Below are 15,305 nucleotides of genomic sequence, written 5' to 3' on the forward strand. Positions count from 1 at the left end.
AAGTTCGTGTGCCAGTGTGTGTATGTGCTTGTTAAAACATCATGCATCCCATTTCTAATGTTTATTACAGAGTGGCTAATACTATTCTAAAAGCCCATCTTCAGACTTAGACTGCCTTTAAAAAAAAAAGTCAAAACTTTACTATGTCTCTTCCTGTGCTAATCCGTTACTCTCACGAGTGAGCAGTGTTAGTGTATGTATTCATTATTGCCCCTCTTGTCATGATCAATCAACTCTAACATCCCGTGTCAAGGGAGGTTTGACAATTTTGTCTTGACTAGACTCTGTGCGTCAGGTTTTGGAAACAGCAGCCATATCCCCCGCTGTGTGTGTGAACTAGAGCCTCTCTCTGCTGCTAATGCCTGGCTCTCCCCTGCTACTTCTCCCTGGTGGGCTCTAGACTATGCCCTCCGGATAGGGTACCAGCTGGGACTTCAGTTCTTCCGCAGATTCACTCACCTCTCAGAACTCAAACACCAAGCCAAGAGAAATTGATGGTCAAGGTATGTTAGGGTGGGGTTTCTTATTCCAAAAAGTTAAGCATGACAGGAAGAAACGGACAAAACAGAATAAAGACTACACAGGGGTAGGGCCACAGTGTCCAGCTAGGGCTAGGAGGCGCATGCGCACGCGAGGGTGGCCCGCGGCCTCTCTAAGGTGGCTTACCTTGTTTCTTTTGAAGTAGGCTCTCCGGCAGGCCGCAAAGCATTTCTCGCTGCAGAAGCTTTTCACCTCGCTTCCCATACTCAGGGAATAGCGCTTGATCCCCACTTTCTGGCACCAGGCACACATTATTTGTACATTTGACACATCATCTTCTATAATAAAAGTATAAGAAAAACGTTCATATCAGAAGCAAACATCCCTTCATATTTAGACACACCCTGACCCTGACCGAGTTCCCCGGGGTCGACTTGCAATTTCCAGACCTCACCATTTTCTAATGGAGTTAGGGCTGCCAATCTTAGGGGCAGAGGTGGGGATGGGGGCAGGGTCGGTGTGAAGCTGGAGCGGCAGGGTATATTTGTTTGTTTTTCTCCTTAGGGGCTTGTGGGTGTTCCTGTTTCCAAAAAACATTTTACTTAGAAACCAGAGCACCGTTACAAAGCTACAGGAATTCCAGGGGTACTTTGCCTCCTCTCAATCTGTCTAGTCAAACCACCCTGAGAGATAAAGGAAGAGTTTATAAAATAAACAGCCCATTTCCTCAAGGGTCCTGTGGAAAGTCTTCAAAATGGGCAGTAGGTGAGGCAACTTGGGCCATGCAAACCTGTGTGTGCAACTCAGTACCCTCGTGTGAACTTTTGACAGTCAGGGGCCAGCAACACCACACATGCTCCCATCATAGGTAAAAGAACACTACTGTATTTTACTGCCACAACATGATTCCCAAGCCACCTGCTTAATCAAAAAGGCATTGTGAATGGCCAAATTCTGGCAGTGGACAGCAGGCAGGCCTGGCTTACTGGGCATTCTCCTGCAGTGAGCCTTCCAGCCCCGATGACCTCAAGGAAGCACAAGCTCATTTAACTCGGCTCTGTCTGACGTGGCTTCTGGAAGAGGGAATTCCCAGTATGAGGTTGTGAGAGTATTCTCAGGCAGACTGGGGAAGGGGGGCGGGGAGGGATGGCTGGGGGGAAGAGCGTCCCTCAGCTCCTGGAAGACCCCTCAACCATGTCAACAAGGGTGCTCAGATGGGTTCTAGATGGTTTGCAAGTATTTCTAATATTCACAATGCTACATGCCATCCCCTTCTATGGGAAGAAAAACGTAACTAGCATAAGCTACCACGACTGTCACATCCATTTCTGCTTAAGACAGATGGGCTGTTAAAGAGAGCAAAGAGAATGAATTAAATTAAGCATACCAAGTGAAGCACAATGCAGAGTAAGGAACCACAGGAAGGCTGGTGGCACTCAAATGCCTGAGGCTTGGGAATATTGGTCTCTTTTAGGGAAGTAAACAATGTTGGAAATTCTTAAAAATATTTTCTGGCTGACTCCTGGGAGCTTTCAGTGTATCTTGAGTAGTGTTCTCTGTCCTCTCATTTGACTCTGTGTGTGTGTGTGAACATGTGCATAATATGTCTGCATGTGTGTATACATGTGTGTGTCCAAGTGTATGTGTGTGTGTGCATGTCTGAGTGTGTTTGTGTGAATGTCTAAGTATATATGTGCATGTATGAGTCTGTGTGCATTTATATGTCATGTATGTGCATTTATGTGTACATGTGTCTGAGTGTATATGTGCATCATGTGTGCACATGTGTGTATGTTTATATATGTGTCTTTATCTAAGCTTGTATGCACATGTAAATGTGTTGTGTCAGTGTCTTTGTGTATAAACATGTATGTGTCTGTGTACATGTATGTGTATGCACATACCTGTATGTATGTATCTGAGTGCATATGTGAATTGTGTGTGTATGTGGTACATATATGTATGTGTGTGATGTGTTATCTGAGTTTGTACATGCATGTTATGTGTGTACATGTGTGTATCTAAGTGTGTATGTACAGTATGTGTGTGTATGTTTCTGTGTGAGTATGTATATGTATATGTATCTGAGTGTATATGTGCATTATGTGTGAACATGTATATGTGTATATGCATGTACATGTGTGTATATGTATGTATATGCATGTATGTCCATATGTGTGTGCATGTGTGGGTATCTGAGTGTGTATGTGTATTATGTGTGTATGCATGAGCATGTGTATGAGTCTGTATATGCACATATGTGTGTATGTATATGTGTGCATGTGTATGTCTGAGTGTATATATATTGTGTGTGTGTATGTGTATGTGCATGAGTATGTCTGTCCATGGGTGTGTATGTGTGCACATGTGTAGCTCTAGTTGCCATATTAGTTGCAATCCTTCTTTATAGACTCTGTTTTGTACTAACCCAGACTCATAATTCAGACATGAATGAGAATCACAAAATCCCCAACAAACTCCGGCATAGTGTGTCTGACTTCTGAGTGAACCCCCAGAGACTAATTGTTAAGCGGGGCCCTCCCCCTGGGTTGTTGACACATCCATGGCTCATAGAGCCTGTCATGCACTCATCCCACTTCCAGGGAAAAGATCTGCTTTGAGGCACTGTGGTCATCAGCCTGCAAAACTAGAAACAAATGAATGTGTGATGCAGTGATAGGGCGTTTCTCCCCAAGTATTTGCTCAGAGCCACGTGCGGCACTTTGTCTACTGGCAGGATAAACACGGTCATTTTAATAACGCATACTAGTTCACAAATCACACACTGGAATCTATGGCTCACTATCAAACACGACAGTATAAGAGGACCTTTGCTGTTAGTAAACATTTTTGATAACATAACATTCTTTAATAAAGCCAATGATATGAATTCACATGTAACATAATTACTGCATTGGATGGATATGTTCTATTCAGAGAGCTGTTACTTCTATTTCATAGGATTTATATATGACGCCTACCTATGAATGGATACTTCTCATGGCATGAAAAGTTAGCAAAAAACTAAGAGACCTCAGGTAAAGCACTTTCTTAGATTACTAGTAGTTTAAAATGATTATCCATCACCACTACGCCAACTAGCACTAATAGTTCCTATTGTTCCAGTTGACACGCTGCCTTAAAGTCTAAGTTCCTGAAAAAGAAGATGACACCGCAGAGCTCTCACAAATGACCTGGTGGTAATGTAATGATCTCTGCTCTGGTGAAACCTGTAAGGAAAAGTGTCATGACGGATGTCATTTGGCCTCACAGTTCAACAAGAACCCCACTTCCCAAGGAGTCACTCGAGAACACACATTCATTTTGCCTTGGCGTTCCTTCCTTTAAATAGTCTGGTTTGAGAAAGAAAACATGAAATTTTAAAGTCCTGGCTCTTTTAGCTGTAATACACTAAAGCAGAGACTGGACAGTGCAAAGGGTGGGGCTGTAGGAGGCAGGGGGTTAGCCCACCACAGGGGTCTGGCCCTGAGGAAGACAGGTATGTGCAGGGTCAAGGGTAACCTGAACCCTTCTCCAGCTCCACTCCAGAGTCACTGGGAAGTAAAGAGTGACGAGGACAGCTAACAAATAAAAGTGTACAACTTTGAAACACGTTAGTCTCGTGAAATGTTCTTAAAGGGAGAAGAAAAGACACTTTTGTTATCTTATAAAAGTTGTGGAATGACAACTAGCAACTGTCTTGCTAACTAAATCAGTATTCCTATCTGTTCTGCGTCTCACTGGCAAGAGCCCTGGGAAGGCGCTGCGGGATGTTGATGTCTCCTTTTCTGACACAAAGTTCTCAACTGTGAATGACCCAAACATGAGTCTGATAAGTGGGTGATTCCAAAAGTTCACGAAAATATTTTCACATATGACAGGTATTCCAGTCTCATAACAGCTCCACATTTAAGGGACTCTGATGATTAAATGATCTTGTCAGTCAAAACACAGCTTAAATTCTGCCACAATGGCTACCCCTAATTAGTGAACTTTCCTTAAGAAATTACAGCCAAATTTTATTTTTGACTAATACGGGTTTTTGTTGTTTGTTGTTCATTTGTTTTTTAACTTAAAGTCTAGTGTGCTAGTTTTTATTGTCAATTTGGCACAATCTAGACCCACATGGAAGAGGGAACCTTAGTTGAGGAATTACCTATGTCAGAGTATCCTGTGGGCATATCTGGACAGACTTCTTACGATCGCTGGGTGGGCGGGCGTAGGCCACTGTGGGTCTTACCATAAGTGAACCAGCAGCTAGCAGCTTTCTCCCTTAGTCTCTGCTTCAAGCTCTTCCTCTCTGAGCTCCTGCCCTGAGTTCCCTTAATGACTGACTTGGAGCAAAGCCTCTTCTTCCCAATCTGCTTTGGTCAGAGTATTTTAACCCCGTAGCAGCCAAGAGACTACAATAGCTGGTAACAGCACCCACGCTTTACCCTGGCAACAGAGAGGGCTGGGCAATTGAGCTTGTTTTCCTAAGCAGGTGGTTATTAGTATTTTAATATTTATGCTTTTTTTTCCTTTTTTCTTTGTTTTTGTTTGCTTGTTTTGTTTCGTTTTGCTTGAGACAGGGTTTTTCTGTGTAGCTCTAGCTGACCTGGAACTTGCTCTGTAGACCAGATTGGAATCAAACTCCCGAGTGCTGGAATTAAAGGCAGGCACAACCACTTCCCAGCTTTATTTTTTAAAATATCTTCAAACTAAATAAAATCTTATTTTCTATCTTCAATGGAGGCTAAAAGTCTGTGCCATTAGAGAACTGGGATTACATCACTGAAGACCCATGTGACAGGCTTATATTCCAGGATCTTACAGCAATTAGCCTGTATATTTTTCATAATGAGCACTGTAGCAACAAAGGCAAAATGTTCAGAGCACGAAACGGCATTCCCAAAGCGAACAATTTGTATACCGTGATAAAACTTTCATGTGCTGTCGTATAAATATACATCAGTCAAATATGCATGCGTCAATTAATCATGAAAATTGGTACCACCTCGTTAGCATTTAATTAAACAAAAGGTTTGCAACATTTTCTTTCTAATCTAACGCTCAGAGAGCTATAAGACACTTTCCTACTGTATATTCCAGAAGTAAAAGTCCACTCTAAGGTGGAATAAAAAAACATACTTATTTTTTATAGTATAGAGAATTATGAAATGGAGCATTTCTTGAGGGCCTTGAGCAATTGCCCTGTCTGGTGACTTTTAAAGGATAAAGGTGGCCATTGGTCATTGATCCTAGGCCATTTCAATTGAAACAGTGAACACATATACTTACCCTCTTGATGCGCGAGAAAGGAAAATCAAGAGGGTCTTAGTGGACCCCAAACAACTATGCTCTAATATTAACTGCAACTTTCACTAGAGTTCAAAATTGAGAAAAAAAAATGGAGAGCCTTTCCTGGTGGTGTTTATCTCCTGCAACAGTTCCTAGAATGTATACATTCAAATAATCATCTTAGGGCTTCAAGTATATTTGAGACACATTGCAAAGTATCCTGAAGATACCACTGTGTGCTCCCCATACTGTGAAATGAGAGACGAGGGAGAACCCTTGTCAGTCTGGTTGTAGGAACAGCTAATGTAAGAACAGAATAAAGCGAGGTGGCATGGCTAGTATAGGTGCTGGCCACCAAGCCTGAGAGTCTAAGTTCCATGCCCAAGTCGCATTGGGAAGACAAATTTTCAAAAGTTGTCTTCTGACCCGTCTCTATGACTTCCTATAACACACACACTAAAGGCAGGCAAAATTAGACTTTACTTGGTCTTCATTTCAGTTTATTTGCAAAGAAAGAAACTTCATCTTGCAATGATTCTGTTCTAAGGATCTTAAGTCAGTCAGAGTTAACAGTCTCTAGAGCAGTGGTTCCCAGCCTTTCCAGTGGTGCGACCCTTTAATACAGTTCCTTATGTTGTGGTGACCTCCAACCTTGTCTTAGTCAGGGTTTCTATTCCTGCACAAACATCATGACCAAGAAGCAAGTTGGAGAGGAAAGGGTTTATTCAGCTTACACTTTCCAAATTGCTATTCATCACCAAAGGAGGTCAGGACTGAAACTCAAGCAGGTCAGGATACAGGAACTGATGCAGAGGCCATGGAAGGATGTTACTTACTGGCTTGCTTCCCCTGGCTTGCTCAGCTTGCTCCCTTATACCAGCCCAGGGATTGCTCCATCCACAATGGGCCCTCTCCCCTTGATCACTAATTGACAGCTGGATCTCATGGAGGCATTTCCTCAACTGAAGTTCCTTTCTCTGTGATAGCTCCAGCTTGTGTCAAGTTGACACAAAACCAGCCAGTACAAACCTTAAAATTATTCTCATTGCTACTGCTTAACTATAATTTTGCTACTGTATTGAATCGTGATGTAAATTCTGTGTTTTCAGGTGGTCTTAGGTGACCCTTGTGAAAGGTCATGCGACCCACAGGTTGAGAACTACCACTCTACCGGCTACGGGAGTTTTTCTGTACAGCTCCCCGTGCTCTGGAAGCGAGCCCATAACGAGGGCTGTGGAAACTTGAAGACTGAACCAAAAGGACATCGCGGCTACCCACCCACCACTCAGTACTGACTCCCAGCTACAGTATATCTTACCCTCCTCCTCTCCATCATCTAATCTCAATCTCAACCTCCCACCACACCACCTACTAATCTTATCCCGACGGTGTAGGTGGGAAAGTAAGTTTAAAGGCGAAGTGATTTGCTCCTGCTTGTCCAGAAAGTGCATACAGGAGCATTCACCTGATTCCAGAGGCCAAGCTCTTGACCACTGTACTTAGAGACCAGGGCTTTTCAACGCATGTAAGATGACACTGCATCCACACATACACCCGCTCCCCCCCCCACACACACACACAAAGGAACGAAAGCTACCACCTATTAGGCTACTAACAAACACACTGTTCGGAGGCCTGCAGGTAGAGTTAGCATGAAATCAGAAAGGTCAAATGTCTTTGAGGAGACAGATGAAATGTTCCTCAATCAATACATGTTGATTGATTTTTTTCAAACAAACAAACAAACAATCAAACAAACAAGTAAAAGGCCCACGGTGCAGGGGTTACTTTTCTATAACTTGAGACACAGATGTCCTGCAGATATTCCATCTGAACTTGTAGCAGCAAGCACCTTGTAGGCGCTGAGGAGTAAGAAATCTGTGTGCTGGGAGCAGCTGTTCTAACCTCAGGCCAACAACATTCTTGCCAATCTTCTCAGGAGAAGGAAACACAGTGGAGCATGGGTCAGACTGGCTTTCCATGTGGGCAAGGGAGACCACCCATACACCTAAGTTCAAGGTTGCCACTATGAATGTCCTAGCTTCAAAAACTAGCCCTCCATTGCCACTGATATTAACTTCAACCTCTGGAGGATCATGTTAGGCTTGATTATATCTTACTATGAAGTATGAATTTCCTCAAAGCAAAGAGCTTCTATATATCTGTAAATCATATTTATATTTTAGACTCAGTGATTTGTTCTGAAAAACAAAAGGTAAGGGGAGAGGGCTGAAGGTAGGGTCCAGTGAGGAAAGCAGAGGAGCAGAAGTGGGGGAAGCAAGAACATAAGAGGCCTCTGGTTACTGCTGACCATATGTTTTAGTGTGTACATACATGTGCGTGTATATGTGAGTTTGTGTGTGTGCATGTATGTATGCATGTGCAAGTATATATGTGTTCGTGCATGTGTGTATGTGCATGCATATGTGTTCATGTGTGTGCATGTATGTATGCATGTGCATGTATATATGTGTGTGCATACATGTGCATGTATATGTGTGTCTCTGTGTGTGCATGCATGTGTTTATACATGTGCTTGCATATGTGCTTGTGTGTGTGTATGTATGCATGTGCAAGTATATGTGTTCATGCATGTGTGTATGTGCATGCATATGTGCTCATGTGTGTGTACATGTATGTGTGCATGTGCATGTATATATGTGTGTGCATGCATGTGTACACATGTGCTTGCATTTGTGTTTGTGTGTGTGCATGCATGTGTTTATACATGTGCTTTCATGTGTGTTTGTGTGTGTGTGCATGCATGTGTGTATGCATGTGCAAGTATATGTGTGTTTGTGTATGTGCATGTGTGCATGTGCATGCATATGTGTTCATGTGTGTGTGTGCATGTGCATGTATATATGTTTGTGCATGCATGTGCATGTATATGTGTGTTCCTGTGTGTATGCATGTATGTATGCATGTGTATGTATGTGTGTGTTTGTGTGCATGCATGTATGTATGTATGTGCATGTCTGTGGAGGCCAGAAGACAACTTTAGAAGTTATCCTCAAGAACATAACACATTTTCTTTGAAGCAGGATCTCTCATTGGCCTGAGCTCAGCACTAGGCTGGACTGGCTGGCTACCAGGTATTTCCAGGAATCTGCCAGTCTTTATCCCCCAAATCCCCAGAGAGGTACAGAAACCCTACCACATTTTTAAAAAATGGATTCTGGGGATTTAACTCAGGTCCTTGAGCAATGGACAGACTGGGCTATCTCCCCAGGCCTCAGAGTCTTTTCAGGTGCTAACTAACATTCAGCATAGCAGATATGAAAGTTCTAGGGAAGAACGGCATATAGCTAGGATCTGCTAGAAGCGAAAAGCAAGAGGCAGATCCACTTACGACAGCTGCATTCTTTATGCAAATAAGGTATAATGAGCATTACTTTGCAAACTTGAGTGGCTACTGTACGAAACACAGCGTTCTTCATTACATCTCATCAAAGAGCCTGAGACAGAGACACTGGTGAGGTGCAAACGCCACCATTTAATGCCCCAATTTCTCTTCCTATGATGTAATGCTTCCACCCTCTACTGATATTGCCAATCTTTCTGGGGAGAAGTGGGAAGGCTCTTGAGGTAGTGATGCTCACTGCACTACTGCTGTGCTACATGGAAAGGAAACATCCCAAGAATTACTGCAAATGAGAGGCACGAGATGAGAGTGTTAGCTGGAGAGGCAACTGTCTCCTTAACCACACCCCTCCCACAGGTGGCATCTGTAGAACAATTTACTGTCTTTGAACACAAGGAACAATCCAGGAACTAGTTAGATCTCACTATCTCAGATTAAGAGCAAAGCCATTGAAATTAATAAAAGCCTCACTTACACTTATTCTTTAAAAAAAAAAAGTTTGAATTAATAGTTGACAAGATGTTGCCAAATATATCACCACACTGCCAGATATTCTGTAATTAATAGATGCAATTTTTTTGTAATTATTACATTAACCATCCACACATGGGTGGATCTTTCTAAGTGCCTGAGAAGTTTGCTTTTTTAAAAAGCATCAGAGTTAACAACTAAATGTCTACCACCTTGGTAACTGAACAATCATAACTTTCCGAAGAGAGGAGCCTAAATTACTAAAATTTCATGTGTGTAGTTCCAATTAAAGGAATAGATGCAATTAAATGATAAAGTCTATTGGCTTGAATCCAAGCACCCCATTCAAGCTCACAGTTTGAAGCTTGCTCCCCAACTGGTGGTGAAATTTTGGGGAGGTTGTGAAACCCTTGAGAAGGAAGCCTGACTGATTGAAAGAGGTCACTGAAGGCTAGCCATGAGCAGTTAGACCTGCCCCTAGCTCCTAGCATGCTTCTGCCTGCTGATTCACCACAATGAGAACAGCCTCTGCCACACATTTCTGCCACTCTGTCATCCCCACCATGCATGGTGGACCCAAACTATGAGCCAAAATAAAATGTTTAAATTGTTTCTGTCAGGTTGTATGGTCACAGGTTGAAAAAGCAATTACTAGAAAGTCAACATACGAACGAGTCTTTGAGGTACCTAAAATATCACAAACTTTCTTTTGAAAGTAGATTTGAACTAATTTCAAGAATATGAGTTTTCCACATTAGTCTAAATTGAGTAGCACTTAAGTCCCAAATAAAATGTTATCGCTAGGGTGGAAGATAAATCCCTCGTACCTAAGATACAATGCACTTCAAGACTAGTTTGTGTGGTACCAGAAGGCACCATGCAAGCTTCCAAACAAAGGGAGCCACTAACAGTCCTACTCAGCTGTGAATCAAAACATAGCTGAACCATGACCATGGTCGTGAACCATAGCGGTGATCATCCTTGCACAATAACCCTTAGGTGCAGTGGTGGCACACATACTATGGCAGTAACCAATGGCTCTCTAATTAAATTTATGATTCACTTAACAGGGGAAACTATTCTAGTACTGGAAACTTAGCCAGCTACCCATAGGTCTTGGAGGAGAACCTACAACTACCATTTTACTAAGCCAGCACAATCTGTTACTATATTCTAAATATTGATCTTTATACCCACAGATAAGTGTAGTCTTCACCCTCCATCAAGGAAACGTGTCTTTGCAACAGAGAGAGACCATTATAGAAAGCTACAACTAACCAAGATACAGCATTGTGGAGTCCAATTCCACTCGATATATCTACAAAACACTCCTGAGCCTAAGGCTCATGCAACTTTGCAGGAGAGAGGGCAGAAAGATTGTAAGAGCCACAGAATCAGGAAGTTTGCAGTGAGACTATATAATGTCAGAATCTACACCCATAAAGGCTCACCAACATGACAGCCTAAACATGAGACAAACAAGAACAACAGACATGCTAGCAGTAGTGGACGAAAGTTCATGGGGACTCAACCCTACACACGGAACTACAGGCCACTAAGGAATATTGGGAGTGGGAGACGTAATCTTTCCCAAGGAAGAGTGGACCAACTGGTTATCCAATACCAAATGGTCAGCCTGGAATCATATACATACAAGTAACATTATACGGACGGCACAGGTTGTATTTATATACACATACGTATATGTATGTATATATATATATATACATACATACATGTAACAATTAATGAAAGAAAGAGGCAATGAATTTGAAGAGAGAAAGCAGGGATATATGGGAGGGTTTGGAAGGAGGAAGGGAGAAATTATGTAAATATAGAACTAACAGAAGAAACTAAAATAAGAAAGATCTCTTTACATGTAGACTAAAACTTGGTTCCAATAAGTCAAAGAAATAAATTCATATTAGCCCAAATTACAAAAGAGAGAGAATTTTAAATTAATTTTTCAATTTTCTAATGAAACTCTTATAGCTAGTATCTAATTATGTAGCAATTATCCTATGTCATTATAGATAGAGGAACCAAGGGTGTGTTTTCTGGAATAATTAGGGGTTCACCTGGAGGTACTCATGCTAGGCAGCTAATAGGTAAAGGACACGGAACTAGATGTGGCCTTGCTTGCAAGAGGAAAGACAGGAAGTCTGTGGCTCACGGCAGCAAGCAGAGTGATGCATTCTGCACTAGGTGAGGAGTCAAGATCTCCCGGATCCCGGAAGGGGCAGGCAGGGTTTCCTGAAGACATCAGCTAACTGAGGCAGTGTGAAGGTCAGATAATACTAGTGCAAATGGGGGCTAAACAAGGTGTCTCCTGAATGTCGGAGGCTTGCCATTCATTACTCCAAAGGACAAGAAGCTCCTTTGTGTCTTTCATGAGGACATGGCAGGGTCAAAGATGTGTTTAGAAATGCCACTCCAACAAGATGGATCAGAGTTTGGGAAGATCCAGTTCTGCACTGACAGGCCTCATTAAAGTAGCATGAGAACGTCATGTGTCTCCTTTACTGGGGATGCTTGATAGCTAGGAGGCAGCAACCTACAGGCCATGGTATAGGAATGGATCGGTGGATGGATGGATGGATGGATGGATGGATGGATGGATGGATGGATGGACAGACGGATGGCCAGATACAGGAGAAAGGCAATGAGGTCTGATCTTGTAGAGTAACAATGAAAACAGGTTGGAACTCCACAGTGAAACTTAAACAGGACCCAAATGTAAGAACATTAATGGCTGAGAAATAATTCTAACCACAGACAGCTCACGTTCCCGTTTCTTGTCAAGTCAGAGCCATCTAGCGAGTCCTTGCTGGAGACTAACTCTGGAATCAAGTGCACACAGACAGAAGCTGCTGTATATGCAGTGCCCCTCCCTTGCTTATTTTTCCAACACCTGACAGAGAAGAAAAATAAAACGGGAACCCACAAAGTCCCAAAGCTGGACACAGAGAAACCCTAACCTGGAATTCCAAAACCCAAAGCACTCCAAGATTTGAGACTTCCTCAAGGCCAGCGTCTCACAAGTGGAAAATTCCCTGAGGAGTAATGGCCAAAATGTAGAGGCACTAAAATTACTGTAGACGGTTACATCCAGGTTTTGAATACAAGTTATATATTAAATGCAAATGGATTTGGCATTTAGACGTGTGTGCCACCTTTAAGTGACATTTTATTAAGCACATGCAAATATCCCAGAATCTGGGGTGGGAAACCCAAAACACTGAGTTCTATGTGTTTCTAAAAGGGAATACAAGACTTCTAATTCCCTCTTGAATAGCACATTGAACTTGGAGTCTCCAGCACAGCACTACTTATCACGTGTGGCCCTGGCTTTCCTGTGCGGATTTTACTGTCTTCCCATAAAGGCACTGGGTTGCTAATGAAGAGGCTTCAACCTATAGGCGTCTTTGACAAACTTTATCTGCATCTCTGTATTTACTGTAGAATCTGTCTTCCCTACACAATCACCCCAAGAACCCTGAATCGGAAGTAGGGAAAAGCCAACTTCAGAATATGCAAAAACCAGAGTCCTATATGAGCCATTTTCCAAAGCCTAGCCCCCAGAACAGTAATCTCATGGGGCACTTGACTGTTAACTTTTCAAAAGACTTCCATGGTTAAATTTGTATGGAAAACACCAGTCTAGATGAAGCCAAACAACAGGCTTTAGTTTTTTGAAAGACATTTTGTTCCAACATCTTTAAGTCTACCATACATCACAAATTTGATCACACATATGTCTTTTTATTAAAATTCTCAAGACTGAATTTGTGAGGAAGACTTTCCCTGGGACAGCTGCTCCAACTGTCCTATGTTAGCGCCAAGGCATAAGCTCTTTTCTGTGGGCCATTAGTTACCAGGAAGATTCCCCTTCTTTTGTGTAGAATTAGATCCTCAGTTGCTAAGAACCGCTTCCTTTTTTATTGTCACTGGGCACAAAGACAGTCATGTAATCAAGGCTGGGTATCTTTGGTTACAGATTCCCTTGGTATATCAAATACAAATACAGGGCAGGCAACCCTTTCACTGTAAAATCCTGGGGGAAATGGCAAAAATCAACAGTAGAGCAAATGTGTGTGTGTGTGTGTCTGTTTGTGTGTGCGTGTGTGTATAATATATAACATCATATATATTACACAAGTATATAATATAATCCCTGTACTTGGTTAAAGCTCACTGAGTAACTAATCCACAAATTCACTTTATTAGGAACAAGGGAATCCACTGGAAAAGTGTGTCCTTGTATCTTCAGTGATACTAGAAAAGTAATTCTAAGCCTGTCCTTCCTCAAAAGACACTGTGTTTAAAAATCTAAGCTGGCAGTATGTAAGGCCCACAGGTTAAGCTGCTCACTCAGTACAGGAGCTGGAGCGAGAACATAGTTAAAGGAACCAAGGTAAACTGGCTAGGACATTGTTAACAAGGACAGCCAGCTCCCTTCACTTCTAGACATCTTAGCAAGTCCTAACCAAGGCTGCACACAAACCCTTCCCCATAACCAGCCCACTTCCCCACACTTGCTACCTCAGTGCCTGGACCCACCATCCACCCATAATCCAGTGACAGAAGTCTGGCCTCCTTCATGCCTTTCACCTTCCCACACTTTTTTAAAAATGTATCTATGCATCCCGTTCATTAAATCTCAGCCTGGTCTACTTATATGAAAGCCACCACTCTGTCCTGCCTACACGGAGCTTACTGCTTTCTATCCAAATCCGGCCAACATCATCTCTTGCTTAACATACAGGTGACTTGCTAACTCCCTCCCATCCAGTTCATTCCACTTTATGTGCAAGAAATTCTAAACAAAAACACGATCATTGCTCTCACCTGCACAAAACTCTTTAGGGCTTTCATCTGCTTCCCCAAGAAGGTGGACGTCCTTGGCCTGATCTCTTTGGTTTCCCATGACTCGGCCAGCTCTAGGCCTGTCTACTCTCTAGGATCTGGCTCCTTGGCTCCCTTGAAGCTCTGAGACGTCACACATGTTCCTTCCTTGCCTACCAAAGCCCTGACTAGTGTGAGCTTTTCTAGCAAAGATTTTCTCGTCTTGTCCTTTGTTAGCACAGGCTTCTTTGTCTTTAAACCTGGAAGGATCCCACAGTGGTCTGAACCTTATAGCCCTCAGACATAACTGGATTTGATTTTGTTTGCTATGTTCTAATACCTGTCTCTTCTACTAGACTATACATTAGGTAAGATAGGAAACATGTCTGCTTTGTTCATTAGAATCAAAGGTCTGTTGTGGGGCCTCATCTTAAGAAGAAAAAGCAATACCTTGCTGGGCACACCTTGGAGTCAGTAACACTGAGAGTGGTATGCAAGAAGCCAAGGATTCCATTTTTGGTAATTGCACCGAACAAGGTTGCCTTATAGGGAAACGGCAAGGAAAAACTCCAGAATAGAATGGGGTCATTATTTCCATTCCTCTTGGCCAAGCCCACAAAGTAAGTCTTCTCAACTGCACAGGAACTTAGAGAAGCCAGCACTGGGAATGCCCTAGGAGAATAAGAAAGTCCAGAAACACACCCATCTCTAGCAAGCAAGGAAGGGTTTCCTTTGATTTCCTGTTAGAGTCTTAACTCCCTGGTAATCTGGAGCAGGGTAGTCTCCAAGTATTATCGCAGCCAGGTCATAAACACAAACAGCAGCCCAAGGCTGCCTTAGGAATCACAGAGGAGCCTATCAGTCT

General features: G+C 42.6%; 1 protein-coding gene across 4 annotated transcripts in view; it reads right to left on the reverse strand.

Moving 5' to 3' along the window:
* The window catches only part of Sobp (sine oculis binding protein), a 180,652-nt gene that overhangs the window by 124,625 nt on the left and 40,722 nt on the right, over nucleotides 1-15,305 (reverse strand). For 2 of the 4 annotated variants that reach the window (XM_017313763.2, NM_175407.3), the window contains exon 4: nucleotides 667-818. The exons of the other annotated variants lie outside the window; for them this stretch is intronic. In XM_017313763.2, coding sequence (XP_017169252.1) covers nucleotides 667-818 — 152 coding nt within the window. The remainder of the gene's footprint in view (nucleotides 1-666; nucleotides 819-15,305) is intronic. 4 annotated transcript variants of the gene reach the window in all.

This window comes from Mus musculus, chromosome 10 (assembly GCF_000001635.26).
Source record: "Mus musculus strain C57BL/6J chromosome 10, GRCm38.p6 C57BL/6J".
Lineage (NCBI taxonomy): Eukaryota > Metazoa > Chordata > Mammalia > Rodentia > Muridae > Mus > Mus musculus.